Raw genomic sequence first — 26,461 nt, 5'->3', positions numbered from 1 at the left:
GATTCGACTGGACAATGGGATGGAGAGGGATGCTGGTGAGGAGTGAGCTTCTTGGATCAGGTGGGCGCTTGAGACTATGTTGGCATCTCCTCCCTGGAGGGGAGATGAGAGGGTAGAGGGGGTTAGAAGCTGGAGAAATGGACAGGAAAACAGAGAGTGGAGGGAGGGAGCAGACTGTTTCATTAGGGGGAGAGCAATTGGGAGTATGTAGCAAGGTACATATAAGTTTTTGCGTGAGAGACTCACTTGATTTGTAAACTTTCACTTAAAGCACAATAAAAATTAAAAAAAATATATTTATAGAAAAATATCTTTAAGTAATAGTCTCATAATGGATATATATTGGTCAGTATTCTTTTTTTTTTTTTTTAGATGGAACCCAGAAACAGAAAGATTAACATGACCTTTAGAGTAACATTTTTTTTTAATATTAACCATAAAATCAATAATTTTAGGTTAGATTCGTGGGTTTAAAAAAATTTGTTTTTACTAACCAAAAAATCCATTGGAAAAAAACCAAACCTATCACTGTTGAGTCAACTGCAACTCATGCAACCCTACAGGACAGAGTAGAACTGCCCCATTGGGTTGCCAAGGCTATAAAAATTTATGGAAGCAGACTGCCGCATCTCTCTCCCACAGAGGAGCGAGTGGATTTGAACTTCTGACCTTTCAGTTAGCACCCAAGTGCTTAACCACTGTATCACCAGGGCTCCTTAAAAAAAAAAAAAAATTACAGCCCCTAAATCCTTGCTACAAATTTAATGTAATTTAATTCTAATATAATTTTCACCAACATTTATTTTAGTAGAACAAGTACTCCTTTGTGCATTTTAAATCTCTCCAATTGATACATCAAAATGATATTGGTATACTTTTCAGAGCCCCGCCTAAGCATCCAGATAGTCTCAGTCTCTCTCTCCACACACACAAACAGATCATTTTTTATGTTTTATGTTTAGAATGGTATAAAACAGTAGTCTCACAAAGGGGTACAAAATGTCATTGTAGGTTCAAATTCATCATACAGCCAAAAATGGGGGAGAAAAAAAGCGAGGAGACATGGACAAAATGGTAGGTGTTTCAAAAATTATTTTTATTGTTACATTCCAAAGAGAACAAAGGAAGAAAAAGCCAGTTATCCAATAACTGTTATGCCTCTCCAGGGAAGGCAGCTAGAACCTCAGTCCTAGTTCAAACTGCACACACTAGAGCTCACACTGCTGCCTCCCCATATGACCAGAAATGCTGACAAATATGTGTATGTCATCAATCCAGGGAGGCTTGGGTTTAAAAGAAAATTTCTCTATTGCAAGTGTCCATGTCCTTAGGATGTGTCCTGTAAGATACTAAAAGAAGATGAGAAAGACCATACATACCAGGACTATATGTTTAGTCATTAGAGTAAACTAGCAAATGGCCAGTTTGTTCTTGGATGCATTGCATCAGACATCACAGTACATGGAGAGATTCTGCATCTTGTGAATAGCCATCAGGCATTTCAGATCCAGTTCACCAGGAAGTACAGCCATAGGCCAACCAACTGCTTAGCTACTATAGTCAGTGCAAAATTCAAATGGGTAAGTCTGGAACTTCGATGAGGCTGGCTACACTGCAAAATATAAATGAAATTTGAAAACAAGAGGTAAAGTCTATTTACCTCTATTTAATAAAGTGACTTGAGAAAAATTAAGCACTTCCCACGCATCTCCCACCCACCCCCTGCAAAACAAACAAACAACAAAACCTGAAAATTATCTTGAAAACCAAGTCAAAACTATATAGTGAAAAAGAGAGTGCTTGTTCCAGGTGAAGGACTTCAAGATAATTTACAAGGCTGATTTATTTATATTAGTAAAAGTCACAAATAGGAAAAAGTTTATTGGCTGACATTTGAGATGTGTGCTTTCAAAAATGCCTCTATTAATACATTAAGAAAAAAAAAAAGCACATTTTTGCTTCCAGTTTTGAATCTTCCAGCAAGAGTTTGGTGAAATCAACATGGAGGTTAAAACCCAGCAACACTCAGCCAATTCTTCCTTTGTCTTGTTTCTTTCTAATCGCCTTGAATTTGAATTCCAATTAGCTGAGGACAACATGGCGGTCAAAGACAGATTTTCGCTGCTCTTGAACTTGAAGCTTCCAGCGCTGCTGGGCATATTCTACCTTGTTCAGCACGTTGGCCCGACTGCGGGAGCGGGCTAGCACATCGTGGGCATTTGCAAAAGGCTGGTGATCCTGAAAGTCCAAGAATGGAGAATATCAGGGATGGCGTGACCATTGTAAAACACACACACATAAACCAGCCACAGAGATAGGAGCAGTCGAACTTTTCAAATAACACTGACCAAGCACTCCTAGGCACTTAACTGCCCGTAGGATGAACTAAAGTAGGATGAACTCAACTGTGGAAACAGGCAGTCCAGGAAGCATAAGTGACGAGGGGGCATTTGTGAAATGCTATCATTGACCACCATTTCCAAACAGACTTCCCTTAAGAAGCAAGGATCAGGATAAAGAAAGTGGTCATTCATGTCAAAGAGAAGCCTTTCCTGATGAGATGGGGAAAGAAAATCTATTTTCACATTAACATCTACATTTTACAGATATGGAAAGTAGGGCTTTTCCTTGGCTTATTCAATACTATAGTGAAGCTGGAACTTGACAGGACTGCCTTGTTTTTCCAATTCTGGTAAGTTCTCTGTCTCTGACTGGGTGCAGTCTTACCACTTTTCTATCACTTGTTTTAGTGGATAATATTTGTGTTTTCCTTCTCTGACAGGTTTTCGCCTTATACAAATTCTGGCTTTTGCAGGTATTACTGTATATAGCTAATCTGTAGCAGAGGAAAGACCTGCCTTTTAATTTCCTATTAGAATTGTTTACCTGCCAGCTGGGGCAACATCCACCCTGAAAGATGAGTTGACAGGGTCTTATCTTGGTTGGTTTTAATCTCTCCCTGCACTCCCAACATACTATACTAAATGGACTGGTGCCCAAAAGCCTTTTCATTCTCCCCATTCCCCAATCTATAATAAAATGACAAATAGCTCAAGTACTACAATTACCCTCTATTATCAACGACAGTAAGGAATAATTACTTGTGGATCTCTGTTCAACAGACTTGAATCTTTCATTGCTAAACACTCAGCAGCTTCCATGCTAGATGCTACCTTAGGAAAGATGCTATTCAAGGGTTACCCTGGTATCTAAATAGAAAACCAACCTGTTCTCGTCAAAATAAACCAATACAACTGGATGTTTGTAGTCATTACACAGGAAACCACCGTGCTAATCTATCTATGAATGAGATATAAACACAGCTGCCTAAATGACAAAAAGCATTCAATAGTAATTTATTGCTTCTGTTTGCCTTTTTCCTTGATCTCTTTTCCCAGACCCCATGTTAGCAAGGTTTCTAAATGTTCCAACATAAGATCCAAGTCACAACCCTACCCCTTAAACTAAAATTTTCCTCTAGGAGAGAAACAACATTGCTTTGTTCTACATGTCTGACAAAGCTCTATTATATACCCAGGGTAGAAGTCAGCATGTATATGGAAAGCTATATATAACCCCATAACTATATATACATAGGTATAGGTATATATGTGTGTGTGTGTGTGTGTGTGTGTGTGTGTGTGTGTGTGTATATATGTATATAACTATGGTTATAACATCTGGTCTTGTTTTTATATCAAGACATTTATACAATGTCTACTTTATCAAAGACCTCAAAGAGTTTTTTTTTAAAAAAAGAATCTTTCCCTGCCTTCTTTGCCAAAATTTTCTGAACTTTTATTTAATTTAGATGAACAGCTCATGCAAATTTCATTTAGTTTTTATTTTTAATTTTACATATAAAAATAATAAAAACAACTCCATAAGTTCAAAATGTTTCAAAGATCTAAGAAAGAAGGTAAAGAAAAGAGGAAGGCTAAAGTTGTAGGATTACTTGATTTTAGGAAATAAAATCGACCCAAGGTCATTTAACAAATGAGAGCAAACATTAAGACTCAGCCTGCCTAACCTTGACTTGGTGTCACATCATTTTGCTCAGCTAGATTAAAATGACTCTATGGGAATACGGTGCTTCAGTGAACTTGTGTATAAAATATTATCATCACTGGTTTGTTTTGACATAAACAAGACTGGGAAAAAGATGTATTTTATCAGCAAAGCACTTCTCAGTTTCATAGTCCTGTTATCTACTCTTCAACATAGGGTGAGAAGAAGCTTCTTAAGGAACAAATCTAAAGGACTAAACAAACCAGTTAATCCTTTTGATCTGTTCTCCACCTATCAGAACAAGATTGAACCAGCTGTTCATGGTCATGGATGCTGAGAGAATGCAAATAGAGATTTCCCCTTTTTATATGTTTGTTCTTTTTACACCTGATAAAATTACAATGAATACAAAACATGTTTTAATGCAATGCTTTGGTAACAGCGATGATGTGTCACGGATATATGATATGGTAAATATTGTGACTAGTTGCAGTGAGTTTATCTGTACTCTCACTTGGTTTAAAATTCTCTATATTGAACAAAAATGAAAACTGGAATTTGAGAACTTAACAAAAGCACTTTAAAAAGTACATAAATAGTGAAGAACTCACATCTTGGATAAGTAACAATTGTAGAAATATAAATTTAACTTCTTTTTGTTACGGAGTTGTTACCATAAATTCACAGATCTGGTCAGAAAAACCTCTCTTTGCCCAGAATCAGTTTAAAAGCTATGTGAGGGTCGGCCAGGCCTCTCAGAGACAACAGCCTCAACTGGTCATGCAGAATCAATCACTTGTGAGCAAAATGCTTACCAAGTGCATGGCCCCATCAATCAAATGCTGCCCTACATATTTTCATCTACACATTTGTACATTTATTTCTTGTATGTTCTCTGTGTGTTACATTAACGTTGTCTACTCCTGAAAGCAGAAACTTTGGTGGCATAGTGCTTAAGAGCTACGGCTGCTAACCAAAAAGGTTGGCATTTAGAATCTACCAGGCACTCCTTGGAAACCCTATGGGGCAGTTCTACTCAGTCCTATAGGATCACTATGAGTTGGAATTGACTCAACAGCAGTGGGTTTTAGCTTTGTTTTTGTTATTCCTGAAAGCAGGACCCAGGTATTTAATGCTGTAAAGGATACAGTTTTAAGTAAAACTTTCTACCTATGTGCCTATAGTGAAAACGATTTATGTGGCCTTTGATACACATTTTCATATGATAGTAGTTCTCAGCAGGGGATGATTTTGTCTCTCAGTGAATGTCAATAGTGCGGAGATTGAGAAACCCTGTTACATATGAATGAAATTAACATGGGAACAGTATCTGATGCTCTAATACTTCTGGTGCGCAACCTCCTGTCCTTCTAGCTCGCTTACTCCACGTCCCCCACTATGCCTGGTTTTCACTTGATACAGAAAAGTTCCTTATTATGTACTAAATAAATTAATAAAAGAAGCAAGGGGAAAAGAGGCAAACAGAGGTGTTTCTATGAAAGTTTTTGGCAAAAAAAAAAAAAAAGAATCCAACATGAAATCTTGTCCAAATAAGTTGAATATTCATAACTGATATTCACAAGACAACAATGTGTTGATCAAAAAGCAGACTCTGTAGTTGCAACTAAAGCCATCCAGTCAGGATTTCCTTTCCCATCTTTTACCAGCAGGTCCACAAGCCATTCCAGAGTAAAGGACTTTTGACTACAGTTGGCAAGGGCTCACTGGCTTTGGCTTTTGAAACTGACTCTTGAAACTCTACTGAGTTCCTTAAATCTACTTTAAGGAACATAGTTCAACAAAATAATACAAGAGAAAAAGTAATCTGTAAAAGAATAATTATAACATATATAATAATGAAATCGTAGAAAATTTAGGAACAAGCCCAAACAGGAGAATGATAAATACATATACTGATACACATATATATGTACATATATATATAAAATTCTCTAAGCTATAAAGAATAACAAGTTTGTGGCCCATGTCGATTTCTGGTCATTTTTGCATGAAATAATGTTAGAGCAAAAAGGAGACCATGAAACAATTTATACACTGATTATATCAACGATATGTACAAATATAAATGTATTTTAAAGACAGGAAGAGAATCTGCAGTGATGGTTTTATTTTTCTCTAGGGTTAAAGATCGTAGTTTGTATTCAAGCGGGAGGAAAAAGGAAATACAGAACATTAGCAGGTTTTTAAGCTGTACTTCATTAAGAAAAAAATGTCATGGCCATCTTGGTTCCCTAAAGCCTCTTCACCTTCTAAAATATTTGGTGATGCTGACAGGAAATGTGCTTGAGTCAGGAGTTGGAGGGGGGCGTGGTGGGAATAAGAGTCTCCTATGCTTTCCTCAATGTAAACTGAGAAATGCAATGACAAATGTGCCCTTGGTACTAAAGGGCAAGGTCTTGTACCAACAAGGATCATGAGTTTAAACCATCACATCTATGGTTTTGGGAGACAGAGGAATCTCCTCAGAAAGGGATATATATTAAAATTAGTACTCTTTAAAAGTTGCTCTAGTTGAGGATCTGCTCCACCATGTGAACATCTACATGTGACTATTTTTCACTTGCATTTTACATCACATAATGACAAGAGACTGGCCGTGAGCAGCTCCGGCAGGCTGAGAACTTACCCCAACGTCGTCATCACTCTGTATCAACTGTGAGTGTCCAAAGAGGCGTCTCTTCAGGATGGGCTCAACCAAAGTAAGATACACCATGTACAGAAGTAGCAGGCCCAAAATGGAGAGATAAATTATAATGGTAACCTGAAGGAAATTGAAAATAAGTTACGTCTCTGCTCTAACTAAGAAATCAGAATTTTGAACGATAACAGTAAAGCCATAGTGAAGACTGATCTATCTGCTAGGCCTACAGGATTTCCACACAAACCAGATGCCAACACAAGAAACAAACTTGACTATTCACCAAAGTTTTATTTAAGGAATAAGAGGAACAAAACCATTTTGTCTTTGAGATCTTTTTGCAAGTCTTCAAAACTCCCATCTTCACCTCCTGCTAATCACTTGTCACCACTGCTGGCACAGCAGTTTTCTTTTTTCAGCTGAATATAGTGTCCTATATTCAGCAGCATTGCTGTCAAAACAATTTAAAGGAACCCTAACAGAAAATGTAATTCAAGTGAATTTCAACAGAAAACTCTTTTAGATCAATTTAGATATACAAATGACTTTTTAGGGTAACAATTTTCTTGAGATCTTAATTTGTGTGCTGTCAAAAGGTATAGCGTGACACACCCACTAAAATGGCTGTAGTAATTTAGACAGTGTTGGGAGGATGTGCGTGGAACTCTCATACATTGCTAGGGAGAATATAAAATAGTACAATATATAGTAGAATATAGCAGAATATAAAATAGTGCAATCACTTGGGACAACCTGACAGTCTCTTAAAAAGTTAAACATAAACCTACCACTCTAAGAAAACCATCCAAGAGAAAGGAAAACATGTCCACACAAAGACATATAACAGCATTATTCATAAAGCAAAAAACTGGAAATAATCCAAACATCTATTAGCTGATGAATGAATAAACAAAATGTGGTACATTCATATAATGGAATAGTATTCAGCAATAAAAAGGAATGAAGCACTCATACATGCCACAACATGGATAAACCACAAAAACACGATGCTAAGTGAAAGATGTCAATCACAAAAGACCACATACTGTATGATTCCATTTATATGAAATGTCCAGATCTGCAGAGACAGAAAACAGAATAGTGACTGTCTGGGGCTGGGAGCGGGGATGGGGATTAATTGTATAGGGTCATGACAGATCTTCTTGAGGTGATGGGATTGTTCTAAGATGGGATTGTGGTAATGGTTGCATAACTGTATAAAATTACTATAATTCATAGAATTGTGTAATTACGATGAGTGAATTTTAGGGCATGTAAATTATATACAGAAAAAAAAAGGTTTAGAAAAAAGTACAGTGAGGATTTCTCTGCAGTGTAGCACCCTGCTGGACCAGGAGCTCTCCCACAGGATCAATCACAACTGAAATCTTTGTGACTGTTACAACTGACCACCCACGATTTCCTATGAGGCCTTTTTTTGGGAAAGGAATGGGCAGTGACATATAAGAATAATTTGTGAGAAGAACCATCAGCCATGATAGACCCAAATGGTGATTAGAGTTATCCACATTCCATTTCCTACAGGAAAATCTTAAAATCCAGAAGTGACGCTTCTAAAATGATTAAAGAGTCCCTAATTTTGTAATATTACATATGTTTATATATTTACATTTTTGGAAGGCTTGGGAGGACAGAGAGAGGAGGGCTTCATCATGCTACTCTCTCACTAGTCTTTGACGTACATGGCCCACAGAGAAGCTAAGACATTCTTCTGGGACAGGCATTACACACAGGGCGTTCTGTGCCATTTCACATACCTATCTCATATATCCTAATCAAGTCACAAAGCATCTCAATGAGGCAAACAGAGCAGGCCTGCTGCCCCTTCTGGAGCAGGGGAAGGGTCTAACAGGGAAGGGCAGTAGTTTAGGTAATTAAAGCGGAATTAAGATGCCCCTGATTTCCTGTCTTGTTTTGAGACCACCAGGAACTGCTCCAGAAGCAGAAAAGCTGGATTTTTTTCTTTTTTACCTTGATGGTAACAGAGCTTCTTTCCTCATATTTGCATTCACAGCGAAGACAGTATGCTTCTACGTCAGGCCCCAGCACAGGCATGGGGTCCACAACATGAAGGCAATCACTGAAATAACAAAGGTAAAATACTGCTTACGCCTGGGTGGATTTTCTGCTTGTATTGATCAAAATACTCCTGAAATTCAGAATAATCATAAGACTTACCCAATGAAAGAATATAAGGAACAAATAATCAGGAAGGCAAAGTAAACTCATTTCCTCTCCTAATATTAATAATTTGGTAAGATTGAACAGTCTAGGGAACCATAAAGATATATATATAGTAGTCATTCATTTTCAAAGGTGCTACTGTTAACAGTTAAATACATCTGAAAAATCACAAAAGGGAGAGAAAAACTACTTAGATCAGTCAAGTCATGTTTAGACTTGTCAGTTACCAAGCAAAACTGCTTTAAACATTTTAAAGTGACTTGAGGCACTGCTCAAACATAAGATTATTCTCTTTTGTGCATTAACTAACACCATTCTTAACTGCCACAGTGCGACACTCTGAATGCCTACCAAATTTACAGCATGGTAATTCTGAAACTAAAAACTGAACTCTCAAAACCACAGTAAGAAGCAATTGTTTTCCTTAAGGAGCAAAAGCCTAGTGAAATAGCATGGAGAACTGGCATTAGGACAACAAAAATATTTTAAAATGAAAAAGGATTACTGCGAAGAAGTATATAAAAAGTAATAAAAGGCTTTTGTTGTTGTTGTTAGACATTTTTTGTTTATTCCTCTGTCCCCCCTTTTTCCAGGCTACTTATTAGTGGCTTATAAAAAAAAAAAAAAACAATGCTATCAAAAATATGTTTTCCAAGTTAGAAATAGAACTACCATACAACCCAGAATTCCCACTCCTCGGAATATACCCTACAGAAATAAGAGCCTTCACACAAACAGATATATGCACACCCATGTTTATTGCAGCTCTGTTTACAATAGCAAAAAGCTGGAAGCAACCAAGGTGTCCATCAACGGGTGAATGGGTAAATAAATTGTGGTATATTCACACAATGGAATACTACGCATCGATAAAGAACAGTGACGAATCGGTGAAACATTTCATGACATGGAGGAACCTGGAAGGCATTATGCTGAGCGAAATTAGTCAGAGGCAAAAAGACAAATATTGTATAAGACCACTATTATAAGATCTTGAGAAACAGTATCAACTGAGAAGAACACATACTTTTGTGGTACGAGGAGGGGAGGGAGGGAGGGTGGGAGAGGGTTATTTACTGATTAGTTAGTAGATAAGAACTACTTTAGGTAAAGGAAAGGATCATACTCAATACTCGGAAGGTCAGCTCAAGTGACTGGACCAAAAGCAAAGAAGTTTCCGGGATAAACTGAATGCTTCAGAGGTCAGCAGAGCAAGGGCGGGGGTTTGGGGACTATGGCTTAAGGGGACTTCTAAGTCAATTGGCAAAACAATTCTATTATGAAAATATTCTGCATCCCACTTTGAAACGTGGCGTCTGGGGTCTTAAATGCTAACAAGTGGCCCTCTGAGATGCATCAATTGGTCTCAACCCACCTGGATCAAAGGAGAATGAAGAACACCAAGGTCACACGATAACTATGAGCCCAAGAGACAGAAAGGGCCACATGAACCAGAGACCTACATCATCCTGAGACCAGAAGAACTAGAGGGTGCCCAGCCACAACCGATGACTGCCCTGACAGGGAGCACAACAGAGAACCCCTGAGGGAGCAGGCGATCAGTGGGAGGCAGACCCCAAATTCTCATAAAAAGACCAGACTTAATGGTCTGACTGAGACTAGAGGAATCCCGGCGGTCATGGTCCCCAAACCTTCTGTTGGCCCACGACAGGAACCATTCCCGAAGACAACTCATCAGACATGGAAGGGACTGGACAATGGGTAGGAGAGAGATGATGATGAAGAGTGAGCTACTTGTATCAGGTGGACACTTGAGACTGTGTTGGCATCTCCTGTCTGGAGGGGAGATAGGAGGGTAGAGAGGGTTAGAAACTGGCAAAATTGTCACAAAAGGAGAGATTGGAAGGGCTGACTCATCAGGGGGAGAGTAAGTGGGAGTATGGAGTAAGGTGTATATAAGCTTTTATGTGACAGACTGACTTGATTTGTAAACGTTCACTTAAAGCTCAATAAAAATTATATAAAAAAAATACGTTTTCCTAGAAATCTGTAAAATCCAGGAAAAAAATTATTTCTCCCCTCAGCTATTAAAAGCCTACAACTTAGTAATTAGAGTCCCTGGATGGTGCAAACGATTAACACACCCAACCATTGACCAAAAGGTTAAAGGTTCGAAAGGCCTGGCAACGTAAGCCCAAAAAATTAACCACTGGAATCCCAATGGGGCACAGCTCTACTCTGACACACATGGAGTCTCCATGAGTTGGAGTCGATGGCAACTGGTCACAGAAAACATTAGTGACTGAAAAGGACCAGAATCCAGGGCTCCTGTCACCTTGGTCAGTACCCTCCCCCTTATCTCTCTCAACCTTAGGAAAATGAGGTTCATCTTCTATTTAGTTTCCTATTTCAGCCTCAGAAGCCTCCTTCAGTCACAATACCTAAGAATTACTTCAGAACCTAAGTGCTGAGTAAGTATTGAGTGTTTCTTTTGAAACACAAATACAGTTAAGTAACAAAGAGGTGTTGAGTGCCTTGCAAAATTTGTGAAGGTACATAAGTTCTGGTTGACCAGTCATTATAAACAGAAAAAAAAAAAAAAAAAAAGATACAGAGCTCAATTCCTTTAGGAACTAGACAACACCTCCCCCTAGTGCCAAAAGGAGAAAATTATCAGCTTTCAGCCACACCCTAAACAAAACCAGAGAACTCAGGCAGCATAAACCAACAAGGAATTAAAGTTAGCAAATGGACAAAATGGGAGGCCTAGGAAACAGAAGGTAAAAATATATCTAGGACCTCAAGATATTGGAAGCCTCATAAAGCTATAACATCCTAGTTAATCATAACTTGCCCACCCTTCTAAAGCCGGTTAAACACCTTCACTGCCAATTGGGAACCTATCCCCATTAAAAGGTTGAGCTATAGGAAGGAAGTGAGGAAGGGTGGAAAAATCCCAAGCAAGCCTTGTTTTCAACTGTCTATTTTCAAAGCTCCCTTGTACAGACCAATAATCAGGGATGAGTGACATGGTTTTGAGTCGTGAATAACGAAAAGTCAGTGAAAAGATCAGTGCTAAACACTTGAATGGTGAGTTCATTTGGCCTTGAAAGAATAGGCATCACATTCTATTACTGATATTAAAATAAGCTGATGGTGAATGTTCAATATATTTGAAAAATTATAGAAATAACTTAAAGATTTATTTGAGCTTTCTTCTATCATATAAAGTGACTCACTGATATAAAACCTATAAGTATATAGACAGATTGTAAATAAGTTAAAGTGGAACAAAGAACTTATAGGAAGCTCTCAAGAACACACTTAACAAGTATTAGACTGAACCTAATGTGTATCATGGGAAGAACACCAGAGAAACTACATATGCCCCAAGGCTTCCATTTCTTTTTCAAAGTCAGATTGGAATATCTTAACTGAATGAATTCAATCATGCTTTCAAACTCTTTGCTGTGTTTTCACAGCTGTGAAATCAAGCACATGGGAGAGTACCTAGTATTTGGAACTATTTTCCTCCTGTGCCTAGCCTGGCAATCTTCCACTGTATTACAAATCATAAAATATCACAATTCCATGGGAAAGAGCACATTCATCCTACTCTAAAACAACTGCTTCCCAATGGTTTCCTTGAACATATAGGAAAAACTAACATCTGTTAGGCCCACTGTGGTGAATAGAGAAGGCTGCTGGTAGCTAGCCAGCCAGGATCCCAGTCATCACAGGCCTGCCTGATTACTCCAAGAGCTGGATCAATATATCCTGGCATGTGTGTAATCTATTCGTGATGGCACATTGATTGGGAAAGTCTGATATACATGGCTCATTTCCATTCCTTCCTAAGCCTCTGCCACTTTTAAACATAGCCTCCCACAATTGGAAATACATGATTAAAACCTACAAAGTTGTAAAAAATATAACCCAGATAAATGAGTCTTTACTGGGATCTACAATCAACGCCCAGGGAAGCAGCAGTCAAGAAATCAAATGAAGAAGCAGGGCCAAAATGGCAGAGTAGTCAGATGCTTCCTGTCGTCCCTCTTAAAACAAAGAGAAAAAAAAGAAAAAGTGAATCCATTATATATGACAGTTTAGGAGCCCCGGACATCAAAGACAAAGTTGAGGAGTCAGACTGAGTGGCAGGGGGAGGGAGAGACAGTTCAGAAGCAGTAAGGACTTGCCAGACCTGACCTGGCCGGCACCCTGGAGGCTGAAGCCTTTGGCGCACAAGGGCTGAGGCAAGCAGTGGCACTCAGGACATGTTTTCCACACCAGGAGAGGCTGAGAGGAGGAGAGTCTGCTCATGCCTCCGGAACCAAGAAAAGGCAGCACTCATTCTGCGAAAGTTCAGTGCAAGGGTCTAACCTAATGCCCAGGATCAAAAAAAACCCTTTCCCCCTCTGGGAAGTACCTCTCTCCCATTCACCCACCCCTTCCTCACTCTGCTCCAGTCCCAGTCATGCGTCAGCAATTGCCAGGCCCCCTGGGCCAGAAGTGGGACCCATCACAAGCCCTTAGCCATTCTCCCAGCTTTGGAGAGGAAACAAATTAACAAATAGGAAAAAATAATCTGCCAGCTCCCCTAAGCCAGGAACTCAGAGTAGGCACAGCCCCTTTGCCTAGGCACAGGCATAAGGGATTCACAGACTGTGAATGTCTTTTACCCCTGCCTATACCTGTGTGGGCCCATTTCAACAGGGTAGGCCCTCATTAGCACAATACAACAGGGTATATACATGAAGCCTATTTTCAATTGCAACAGGTAAGCAGCAGTGGCAGATTCATGACATTTGATACCACCTTGCCCATTAAGCAGGGTCCTCACCCACCCACATCAGGACCCTGAGGACTGGTGGCTCCACCGACTCCACCTAGGCACCCACAACAGGGGTCCAAGAACAAGTGGTGTCCTGCAGTCCTTACAGCCAACAGCACTGGGTACCCAAAGTCCAGCTGCAAAACCCACCCACCTATGAACTCTAGGGAACAGGAATATACCTTCCACCCAGGCGCTCCGGGGCACCCGTCAGCCCCCTATCTTGCTCAGCACATAATTCCCTAATGCAGCCAGATACCTGTGCCTACTCCAGTCACCCCTATGTAGCCCTGCCCGTCTAGGACTGTAGGTGAGAGCCTGCACCACACACTCAGGGACTGACGACCTGGACACCTAAGCTGAATCCACACAAGAAAAGTAAATGGACTCCTGGGCTCACATACCTAGTAACAGCTCTAACCACTTGGTGACATGATAGCTTCAAAGAGCCAATAATCAAAGTAGCTCACATGACCAGTCTATTTGGGCATATCAAAACAAAACAAGAAGTTAGGACACAGTAAGCAAACATAAAATAAATAAATATAACAACTTACTGATAGCTCAAAGACAACAGTCATTATCAAATCACATAAACAGGTAGACCACGATGGCTTCATCAAGTGACCAAAACAAAGAACCAAGAAACCTCCTAAAGGAAGATTAGATCTTGGAATTACTGGGGGTAGAATTCAAAAGATTAATATACAGAGCTCTTCAAGAGATCAGGAAGGAGATCAAGCAAAAGGCAGGCCAAGCCAAGGAACACACAGACAAAGCAACAGAGGAACTTAAGAAGGTTATTCAAGAGCATAATGACAACTTTAACAGGCTGCAAGAACACACAGACACAGCAATCAGAAATCCAAAAGATTAACAATAAAATTTCAGAGTTGGACAACTCAATAGAAAGTCATAGGAGCAGAATTGATGCAATGGAAGTCAGAATTAGTGAGATTGAAGATAAAGCACTTGACACCAATTTATTTGAGGAAAAATCAGATAAAAGAATTTAAAAAAATGAAGAAACCCCTAGAATTATGTGAGACTATCAAGAGGAATAACCTATGAGTGACTGGAGTACCAGAACAGGGCGGGGATAACAGAAAATACAGAGAGAATTGTTGAAAATTTGTTGGCAGCAAACTTTCCAGATGTTGTGAAAGATGAGAAGATATCTACCCAAGAAGCTCATCGAACCCCACACAAGGTAGATCCTAAAAGAAAGTCACCAAGACATATTATAATCAAACTTGCAAAAACCAAAGATAAAGAGAGAATTTTAAGAGTGGCTGGGGATAAACAAAAAGTCACCTACAAAGGAGAGTCAACAAGGCTAAGCTTGGACTACTCAGCAGAAACCATGTAGGTAAGAAGGCAATGGGATGACATATAAAGCCTTGAAGGAAAAAAAGTGCCAACCAAGAATTATATATCCATCAAAACTGTCTCTCAAATATGATGGCAAAAATGGGGTGTTTTCAGATAAATAGAAGTTAAGGGAATTTGTAAAAACCAAACCAAAATTAGAAGAAATACTAAAGGGAGTCCTCTGGTTAGAAAATTGGTAACACCAGATAAAAACCCAAGACTAGAACACAGGACAGAACAACCAAATATCAACCCAAATACAGAAGTCACAAAAACAAATCCAAGCTAAAACACTGAAAATAGGGAAACAATATGTAAAAAATAGAGACATCAATATGTAAAAGATGACAACATTAAAACAAAAAAGAAGGACTAAGTAATGTAGTCATAGAATTTTTCCATGGAGAGGAAGTCAAGGCAACATCAAGAAATAAAACACTGGTTTAAACTTACAAAAATAGAGGCAAATATTAAGATAACCACAGAGAAAACTAACAATCCTACTCATCAAAATAAAAGAGAAGAAAAACATGAAGACTCAGCAAATACAAAATCAACAGCAATGAAAAAGAAAAATGACTCAGCACAGAAAATTAAGCGGAACAAAGAAATCATCAACACACACACAAAAGACATTAAAATGGCAGCACTAAACTCATACCTATCAATAATTACACTGAATATAAATAGACTAAACGCATCAATAAAGAGACAGAGTGGCAGAATGGATAAAAAAAAGATTCATCTATATACCACCTATAAGAGACACATCTCAGACTCGAAGATACAAACTAAAACTCAAAGGGTAGAAAGAAATATATAAAAATATAAACAGTAATCAAAAAAGAACAAGGGTGGCAATATTAATCTCTGACAAAATAGACTTTAAAACAAAATCTACCACAAAGGATAGGGAAGGACACCGTATAATGATTAAAGCATCAATACACCAGGAGGACATAACCATAATAAATATTTATGCACCCAACGACAGGGCTCCAAAATACATAAAACAAGCTCTAAAAGCACTGAAAAGAGAGATAGACAGCTCCACAATAATAGTAGCAGACTTCAACACACAACTTTCTATGAAGGACAGAACATCCAGAAAGAAACTCAATAAAGGAATGGAAAACCTAAATGCCACAATCAACCAACTTGATCTCATAGACATACACAGAACACTCCACGCAACAGCAGCCAAGTATACTTTCTTTTCCAATGCACATGGAACATTCTCCAGAATAGACCACATATCAGGCCACAAAGCAAGCCTTAACAGAATCCAAAACATCGAAATATTACAAAGCATCTTTTCTGACCAAAAGGCATAAAAGTAGAAATCAATAACAGAAAAGCAAGGAAAAAAAATCGAACAACTTGGAAAGTGAACAACACCTTGCTCAAAACTACTTGGTTATAGAAGAAATCAAAGACTTAATAAAGAAAATCATGGAACCAAATGAGAATGAAAACACATCCTACCAGAACCTTTGGGACACAGCAAAAGCAGTGCTCAGAGGTCAATTTATTGCAATAAATGTACAAATCCAAAAAGAAGAAGTGGCCAAAATCAAAACATTAACCCTACAACTCGAACAGATAGAAAGAAGGCAGCCAAAGAAGTCCACAGGCAACAGAAAAAGAAGGAAATAATAAATATTAGAGCAGAAATAAATGAAATAGAGAATAGAAAAAAAACTGAAGGCGTTAACAAGACCAAAAGCTGGTTCTTTGAAAAGATCAACAAAATCAGTAAACCACTGGCCAAACTGACAAAAGAAAAACAGGAGAGGAAGCAAATAACCTGAATAAGAAATGAGATGGGTGACACCACAACAGACCTAACAGAAATTAAAAGAATCATAACAGAATACTCTGAAAAACTGTACCCTAACAAATTTGAAAACCTAGAGGAAATGGACAAATTTCTAGAAACACACTACCTACCTAAACTAATACAAACAGAGGTAGAACAACTAAATAAACCTGTAACAACAGAAGAGATTGAAAAGGTAATTAAAAAACTCCCAACAACAACAACAAAACCCCTGGCCCTGACAGCTTCACTGGAGAATTCTACCAAACTTTAAGAGAAGAGTTAACACCACTACTACTAAAGGTATTTCAGAGTATAAAAAAGGATGGAATACTCCCGAACTCATTCTATGAAGCCAGCATAACCCTGATACCAAAACCAGGTAAAGACACCACAAAAAAAAAAAAGAAAGAAAGAAAATTACAGACCAATATCCCTCATGAAGATAGACACAAAAATCCTTGACAAAATTCTAGCCAATAGAATTCAACAACATATCAAAAAAAATAATTCACAATGACCAAGTGGGATTCATACCAGGTATGCAGGGATCGTTCAACATTATAAAAACAATCAATGTCATCCATCGTATAAATAAAACAAAAGACAAGAACCACATAATCTTATCAATTGATGCAGAAAAGGCATTTGACGAAGTCCAACACCCACTCATGATAAAAAGTCTCAGCAAAATAGGAATAGAAGGGAAATTTCTCAATGTAATAAAGGGCATTTATACAAAGCCAATAGCCAACATCATCCTAAATGGAGAGAGTCTGAAAGCATTCCCCTTGAGAATGGGAAACAGACAAGGATGCCATTTATCACTCCTCTTATTCAACATTGTGCTGGAGGTCCTAGCCAGAGCAATTAGGCTAGATAAAGAAATACAGAGCATCCAAATTAGGAAGGAAGAAGTAAAAGTATCTCTATTTGCAGCTGATATGATGTTATACACAGAAAACCCCAAAGAATCCACAAGAAAACTACTGGAACTAATAGAAGACTTCAGCAGAGTATCAGGATACAAGATAAACATACAAAAATCCATTGGGTTCCTCCACACCAACAAAGAGAACATCAAAAAGGAAATCACCAAATCAATACCATTTATAATAGCCCCCAAGAAGATAAAATACTTAGGAATAAATCTTACCAGAGGCACAAAAGACCTATACAAAGAAAACTACAAGACACTATTGCAAGAAACCTACACAAGTGGAAAAATATACCTTGCTCATGGATCAGAAGATTCAACCTGTGAAAATGTCAATTCTACCCATTGATCTACAGATACAATGCAATCTCAATCCAAATTCCAATGACATTTTTAAACGAGATGGAGAAACAAATCACCAACTTACACAGAAAAGGAAGAGGGCCTGGATAAGTAAAGCATTACTGAAGAAAAAAGAACAAAGTGGTGGGCCTCACATTACTTGATTTTAGAACCTATTATACCACCACGGTAGTCAAAACAGCCTGGTACTGGTACAACGACGGATACATGAACTAGTGGAAAAGAATTGAGAACTCAGACATAAATTTGTCCACCTATGACAACAACAACCTATGAGCAGCTGATATTTGACAAAGGCTCTAGTCCATTAAGTGGGGAAAAGACAGTTTCTTTAACAAACAGTGCTGGCATCACTGGATATCCATCTGCAAAAAAATGAAACAAGAACCATACCTCATACCATGTAAAAAACTAATTCAAAATGGATCAAAGACCTAAATATAATATCTAAAACAATAAAGATCATGGAAGAAAAAATAGGGACAATGCTAGGAGCCCTAATAATACATGATATAAACAGAATACAAAACATAACTAAAAATGCACAAACGTCAGAGGAGAAACTAGATAACTTGGAGCTCCTAAAAATCAAACACTTGTGCTCATCAAAAGACTTCACCAAAAGAGTAAAAAGACATCCTACAGACTGGGAAAAAATTTTTGGCTATGACATATCCAATCAGGGTCTAACCTCTAAAATCTACAAGATACCGCAAAACCTCAACAACAAAAAGACAAATAACCCAATTAAAAAATGGGCAAAGGATATGAACAGGCACTTCACGAAAGACGACATTCAAGTGGCTAACAGATACATGAGGAAAAAGCTCAAGATCATTAGCCATTAAAGAAGTCCAAATCAAAACTACAATGAGAGACCATCTCACTCCAACAAAGCTAGCATTAATCCAAAAAACACAAAATAATAAATGTTGAAGAGGTTGTGGAGAGGCTGGAACACTTATACATTGCTGGTGGGAATATAAAATGGTACAACCACCTTGGAAATCGATTTGGCACTTCCTTAAAAAGCTAGAAATAGAAGTACTATACAATCCAGCAATCCCACTCCTTGATCCTAGAGAAATAAGAGCCCTAACACAAATAGATATATGCACACCCATGTTCACTGCAGCATTGTTCACAACAGCAAAAAGATGGAAACAACATAGGTGTCCATCAACAGACAAATGGATAAACAAATTATGGTATATTCACACAATGGAATACTGCGCAACAATAAACAACAATGATGAATCCGCAAAACATCTCACAACATAGATGAGCCTGGAAGGCATTATGCTGAATGAAATAGTCACAACAGGACAAATATTGTTTAAGACCACTATTATAAGAACTCAAGAAAAGGTTTAAACACAGAAGAAAACATTCTTTGATGGTTAAGAGGGTGGGGAGGGAGGGAGAAGGGAATTCACTAGATGTAAAAAAAAAAAAAAACAAAACCCATTGCCATCTAGTCAATTCTGACTTTTAGCAACCCTATGGGACAGAGTAGAACCGCCCCATATGATTTCCAAGAAGCGCCTGGTGTATTCAAACTGCCGACCTTTTGGTTAGCAGCCGTAGCTATTTACCACCACGTCACCAGGGTTTCCTACTAACTAGACAGTAGACAAGAATTATCTTAGGTGAAGGGAAGGACAGCACACAATACAGGGGAAGTCAGCACAACTGGACTAAACCAAAAGCTAAGAAGTTTCCTGAACACAACCAAACACTCCAAGGGATAGAGTAGCAGGGGCGGGGATCTATACCTAGGTTAACTGGCACGCCAAAGTTTATTAAGAAAACGTTCTGCATTCCACTTTCGTGAGTGGCGTCTTAAAAGCTTGAGAGCAGCATCTAAGATGCATCAAGTGGTCCCAACCCACCTGGAGCAAAGAAGAATGAAGAACACCAAAGACACAAGGAAAATACTAGCCCAAGAGACAAAAGGGCCACACAAACCGGAGACTCCATCAGCCTGAGACCAGAAAAACTAGATTGTGCCCAGCTACCACCAGTGATCGCCCTAACAGGGAACACAACAGAGAGTCCCTGACACAGCAGGAGAAAACCGTGGCGCAGAACTCAAATTCACGTAAAAAGACTAGACTTAATGGTCTGACTGAGACTAGAGGAACCCCAGAAGATACGGCTCCCAGACTCTCTGTTAACACAGAACTAAAACCATTCCCGAAGCCAACTCTTCAGACAAAAATTAGACTGGACTATAAAACATAAAATAATACCTGTGAAGAGTGTGCTTAGTTTAAGTAGATACATGGGACTAAATGGGCAGCTCCTGTCTGCAGGCATGATGAGAAGAAAGAAAGGATAGGAGCTGGCTGAATGGACACAGGAAACCCGGAGTAGAAGGGTGGAGTGTGCTGTCCCATTATAGGGATTGCAACTAGGGTCACATAACAATATGTGTATAAAATTTTGCATGAGAAATTAACTTGAGCTGTAAACTTTCACCTAAAGCACAATGTAAAAAAAAAAAGAAAGAAAGAAATCAAAGGACCACTGCATTGGGCAAATATGTTGCAAAAGACCTCTTTAAAGCGTTAAAAAGCAAAGATGTCACCTTGAGGACTAGGTGCACCTGACGCAAGCCATTGTGTTTTCAATCATCTCATACGCACATGAAAGCTGGACAAAGAATAAGGAAGACCAAAGAAGAATTGATGCCTTTGAATTATGGTGTCGGTGAAGAATACTGAATATACCATGGACTGCCAGAAGAACAAACAAATTTGTGTTAGAAGTACAGCCAGAATGCTCATTGGAAGTGAGGATGGCAAGACTTCATCTCACATACTTTGGACATGTTGTCAGGAGGGACCAGTTCCTGGAGAAGGACATCATGCTTGGTAAAGTAGAGGGTCAGTGAAAAAGAGTAAGACCCTCAATGAGATGGACTGACACAGTGGCTATAACATTGGGCTCAAACATAACAATTGCGAGGATGGTGCAGGACCAGGCAGTGTTTTGTTTCTGTTGTACACAGGGTCTCTATGAGTGGGAGCTGACTCGACAGTACCTAACAACAACAACAAATGAGGCTTGTTTACCTTCCACTGAGAAGCAAGCACAAGAAAGACTTCTTAAAAAAATTGGGGGGATAGAAGGGGAAGGCACAGGAAGGTAGCTATTGGTAGTTTACGTGCCATTAGCTCAGCCCTATCCCCATATGAGGAAACCCTGGTGGCGTAGTGGTTAAGTGCTATGGCTGCTGACCAAAAGGTCAGCAGTTCGAATCCAGCAGGCGCTCCTTGGCAACTCTATGGGGCAGTTCTACTCTGTCCTATAGGGTTGCTATGAATTGGAGTCGACTAGATGGCAATGGGTTTTTGTTTTCTGGTTTATCCTCTCTACGTGGGGCCTAGGGTTTTGGCTATATTCCTTTAGGGTGACACCATGCAATTGGAGCCTTACTCTCATTTTTTGAAATGTAAATAGAATTTGACACTTTTGGTAAAAAAAAAAAAAAATACTGTATACATTGGACGAAAATTCTATGTCAGCAGTAACAACCATGGAAAGAAGTTTGACAAGTAATTCAGTAAACTAGAATACTTACCAATCTTTCTGGGATATGTTCTTATTATAAATATGCCCAGAGTTATCTTTATAAGGAGGACAAATACATTTACACCGGACATCTTCGAAATTCTGTAACCAAAACGGAAACTTAGTATAGCTTCTTGACAGTTTATTAATATTTTTAAAAACTGTGCCATATACGCTTTGCTAAGCATCCCCTGCCAAATACTCTGAAATCATTCAATTAAAACTTTAAATACCTTTGAGAGATACAAGTTTTAAAAAGCTATAAATTCTTTTATGATGATATTAATATGAATCATTATATATTACATAAAAAATATCTAATACACAATCTGTGACTTGTAACTTTATCACCATCTATCTCCCAGTGGAAAAACACACAGTAAACACATAGTAGTTATACCTGTAAATAAGGATGCTGATTACAAAGAGATGGGGAAAGAATCAAACTAAAAACTATTCGCAATTCACAAGGCATAATTCTTCTAACCACCATCCTTCCATCCTTTGGCAGAAGGCACTGACATGGACAGAAGCGGTTGAGCTAGAGTTCTATAATGGATGATGTTTTAGAGGCACCCAGCCATAACTAGAAAGAAACTACACAAGGGAAGTAGCTTGATTCTAGCTGAGGTCAGTATGGTTTACCCTCTCCAGCAAACTTTGCTTCTAATTCCTGATACACAGTGTCTTAGCTTCTTAGTGCTGCTATAACAGAAATACCACAAGGGGGTGGCTTTAACAAACAGAAATTTACTTTCTCACAGTTTAGGCTCAAAGTCTGAATTCAGGGCACCAGTTCAGGGAAGGCTTTCTCTCTCTGTCAGCTCTGGGGGAAGGTCCTTGTCTCTTTTCAATTTCTGTTCCTAGGATGTTTCCCCCATTTGTGTTTCCTTGCTTCTATGTCTAATCTGTTCTTTTATATCTCAAAAGTGATCGGTTTAAGGCATACCGTCATGCATATGGCCTCATTAACATAACAAAGAAAACCTTATTCCCAAATGAGATTATATCCACAGGTATAGGGGTTATGATTTACAACATATTTTGGGGGGACACAGCTGAATCCATAACAAACAGGGAGGAGGGCAACTACCAACAAAGCAAGTTTCAAGAGGTGGAAGAAGAGGTGACTAAATATCTGGGTAGAGGGTGCGGGAGATGCTTCCTCAGCAAAGAGGAATCTATCTGAGATGGCAGTGGCTCTTCAGTCCCCAAAACACTGCTCCTATATACAGTGGTCTGTCTGGCAGAGATGTTCACAATTCATTTGGCAACCACTTAGTGAGCATTTGCTCTGTACCACACCTTGTGCTCTTAAAGGGGATTCAGATAAGGGTAAAACGTGGTTCCTGCCCTTAATTAGGACACACCCTAGTGAAACAGACTGATAAGTACATGATTACAATTCACTGCATAAAGTAACGGAGATATGCAGAAGGTATCAACAATGTTTTGAAAGTCAGGAGACTTGCTGCTGCTGGTGTCTGGTTGGAGACAGGAAAGGTTTCAGAAAGAATGCTTCATCAAAAATATCTGCCTGCCTATAGCCTGTCTTTCCCCACCCCTGTATTCAAAGATGGAGCCCTGGTGGCACAGTGGTTAAGAACTCGGCTGCTAACCAAAAGGCCAGCAGTTCAGATCTACCAGCCCCTCCTTGGAAACCCTATGGGGCAGTTGTACTCTGTCCTGCAGGGTCGCTATGAGTCGGAATGACTCAACAGCAGCGTTTTTTTTTTTTTTTTTTTTTAATATTCAAAGATGTTATTGATTAAAGCTCCTATTTTTAAAAAATGCATTGTTTGCCCATCATGTTACGCAGGTTTCTCCTGTTTTTCCTGATAACAAGCTAGCTCATCAAGGAATGTTTTTTGTTTCTATAATGATCTCGAATCTCATAAGGTATAAGTCACTATTATGCTTTCAAAATACATACGCATAAGCACTCATAATATGAATTTGGAAATAGAAATATGTGTACCTTTGTGAGGCTCTCTATCCTTAACTATAAACCAAGAAGATGTTATTTAGAAAATTTCTGAACTTAAACAATCTAATTTCTAACCTAGAAGAAAAATGTGACATTCGGCTAATCTCTATCCCTGAAGAAATGACATAACACACTAATCTTTGACATCACATTGGCCCTTATTGTGTGAGGCAAAGGTGGAATTTCATAAATAAACCCTGAATTTCTGCTCACTCATCGAGAAAAGGCAGAGGTAAACACCTAGAGCCCACTGAAACTCTGCCTGCTACCACCAACCTCAGATCCTAGCTATGAGGGACCTCCGCTGAGTTCAAGCCGTGGTTAAGCCTTCTTCCCAAGACCTCTCATTAAAGGTAAAAGCCTGAAGCATAAAGATTTGGACTCTAACCTTTGAATTAACATTGTAATTGTTAATTCTGATTCTCTGGTTCTAAATGAATGTTGTAAGGTCTTGTGTGCCTTGCCATGACTACCCTACAACAAATTAAATGAGTTTATGGGTGACAAACCTGAGTATCTCTCTATTAACTTTCTAAGATTAAAGCCTTACATGACAAAGAGGAAGCACAAACTTGTACGGGACCAGGGCAGATATGGCGGTTAGGGGCACCATGGGAACCAGCTAGCAGCATGAGGGGACTAGAAGGTACAAGACACAGAACAGGGAAGGGCCATAATAGCACCTCTGTAGTTTGGTTCCTCCTTTGCCCAATAAATTACGAGGAAGAGGGAAGACAAGAAAGGGCCCAGGAAGTCCTGAAAGGAGTGTGGTGAGGATATTAAGCCGGAGAGAGATACTCGGTAGGTCCTTTTGGGAGGGAAAGCTGCCAGTAGGTGCAAGTTTCTACAATGGAAAGGGAATCTGTTCAGGGATGAGTTGAGATGAAAGTCAGTCGGTAAGAGAGCAGACTTCTGTGAGATGGGGGCTGCCTGTCATTTTGGCTTGGGGGTTTGGAGACCCGTGAATCTGGAGAAGGGTGGGTAGTCTCTCAGTGCTTAAGGGTGGAATGTAGGGTTGCTCTTACAGATGGAAAGGTTGTAAAGTTTGAGGTGGGTGCTGTCAGGGCTGGGATGGGAAATGTCAGTGGGGTGGGGGAGTTGCTGCTCGGGCTGTGAGGCACCGTCACGGCTGGGTAGAGAGGAGGGGTAGACTATCAGGGCTGCAGAGAGGGGAGTATTGTCTGGGCTGGGGCGGGGGTAGTGACAGTCAGACCGTCAAGGCTGGAGGGCAAGAGTGGTGCTACCAGGCTTACGGGTGGGGGTTTGCCGAGGCTATGAAGCTACGGGTCGGGCTGTCAGTGCTGGGGGAGGTAGGAGGTTGGGAGCAGGCTGACAGGCTCTGTTTTCGCAAGGCAAGGCCGAAGGCAGGGGAGGAGCTGCTGTCAGGAGCAAAGGCTGGGCGGGACTCACCTTGGCGGCGTCTGACAGCTGCACGAGGAGCAGAACCGAGAGCGCCAGGCACGACAGGCTGAGCATGGAGCCAAGGCGAAAGAGGCCTCCCCACAGGGCCGCCATCGCGGACAGGCCGAGCTGTCCCCACAGCCTGGAGCCCCGAGACCTGCTCCCGGCTCAGGCTGGGGATCTCCGGCACCTCCGCCCGCACTTCCGTCTAGGCCACCTCGTCACGGGCCGCGCCGGGTCAGCCGCAAAAAGCATCCGCCCCGGAAACGGTTCCCGGTGCTAAGGGACCGGAGGCTGCGCGGTCCGGGCGCCTGGGCCGGCCAACGCTCGGGCCCCAGAACGGAAAGAGGCCTCTTCGGGGTGGCAGCCTCGGCCCGGCGGGGTTTTGAGGCGCTTGGATATCTTTCCCGGGCGCAGCAGCGACAGGAGCTAGTGGAGCCGCCAGTGTGCTGTACCGCTCTCCAGCAATCCATGCGGAGCCGGGGCTGTTGCCAGCCTCCGGAGACCCGGGTGAGTTCGCGTCCCAGGATTTGCCAGGAGCGCCGCCCATCCCAGCCGGCGCAGGCAGGGCGCGAGCTAGGAGTGGGGACGGGCCCGGGACTGGCCGAGGCATCCCCTCGGCGAAGCTCGCCCCCAGTCGGGGGTCGGGGGTCGTCTCCCGGGCCTTGGGTACGAGCCCGCAGCTGGGCGCCTCCCCGACACGGCTCCTGCCGGCCTTCCGCGTCTCTGAGAGATGCCGTAGCGAGTTTGATCTCGGCTTGAGGCTCCCGGGCCGCCTCCTGATGGGAGCTGCTGCAGGAACTGGGCCACAGCGGCGGGGCTGGGCCAGGCCGGGCTCCGGAAGGTGTGGAGTTGGCGAAAGAACCGCCCTAGCAGCCTTCTTCGCCAAGGACTCCAGGAGGTGGGGAATCGTGGCGCTACGCCCCGGCGAGGCAGTGCCTATTCGGGGCGGCTGGCTCCTACATCGAAGCTGGGGGGACGCTGACCGATCTTCCCGGGGCGGGTACGGAGTACTCTGCAGATGGCAGTGTCTCCCACTGAAGTATTTTTCGGTTAGTGGAAGTAGTGGAAAGATGCAGGGCTCATCAGCCAACACCGATTTGCTGAATGACCTTGGGCAAATAACTTCCCCTCGCTTGTTTGTAATGTGAGGGGATTAAACGCCATCTGTGGGTTTGAAATTCTGCTCCCATGGAATACCCGTTTTTCTGTCTGTAAACAAGTTTTAAAGGTAGCCTTTTCCGAGTTCGTGGAAATGTTTTAATTAACGGACACGATTTTCTCCATTTTTTTCTCCCATGTGATTTTTGTTGATACTAGAATCTGACACCTTCTTGTGTTGT

General features: G+C 40.5%; 1 protein-coding gene across 1 annotated transcript; it reads right to left on the bottom strand.

Annotated features, from left to right (window-relative positions):
- Window positions 1–1,905: 1,905 nt before the first annotated feature.
- On the bottom strand, window positions 1,906–25,335 carry TMEM9B (TMEM9 domain family member B). Its single transcript, XM_003412013.4, has 5 exons — window positions 25,128–25,335; window positions 21,741–21,832; window positions 8,660–8,768; window positions 6,656–6,790; window positions 1,906–2,238 (listed from the first exon to the last, which is right to left on the bottom strand). The coding sequence occupies exons 1-5, from the start codon at window positions 25,230–25,232 to the stop codon at window positions 2,083–2,085; spliced, it is 597 nt and encodes a 198-aa protein (XP_003412061.1). The 5' UTR covers window positions 25,233–25,335; the 3' UTR covers window positions 1,906–2,082.
- Between the last annotated feature and the right edge of the window lie 1,126 nt (window positions 25,336–26,461).

The sequence above is a fragment of the Loxodonta africana genome, chromosome 7 (assembly GCF_030014295.1).
Source record: "Loxodonta africana isolate mLoxAfr1 chromosome 7, mLoxAfr1.hap2, whole genome shotgun sequence".
In the NCBI taxonomy this organism is placed as follows: Eukaryota; Metazoa; Chordata; class Mammalia; order Proboscidea; family Elephantidae; genus Loxodonta; species Loxodonta africana.
This window is presented reverse-complemented; position numbering and strand designations above follow the sequence as displayed.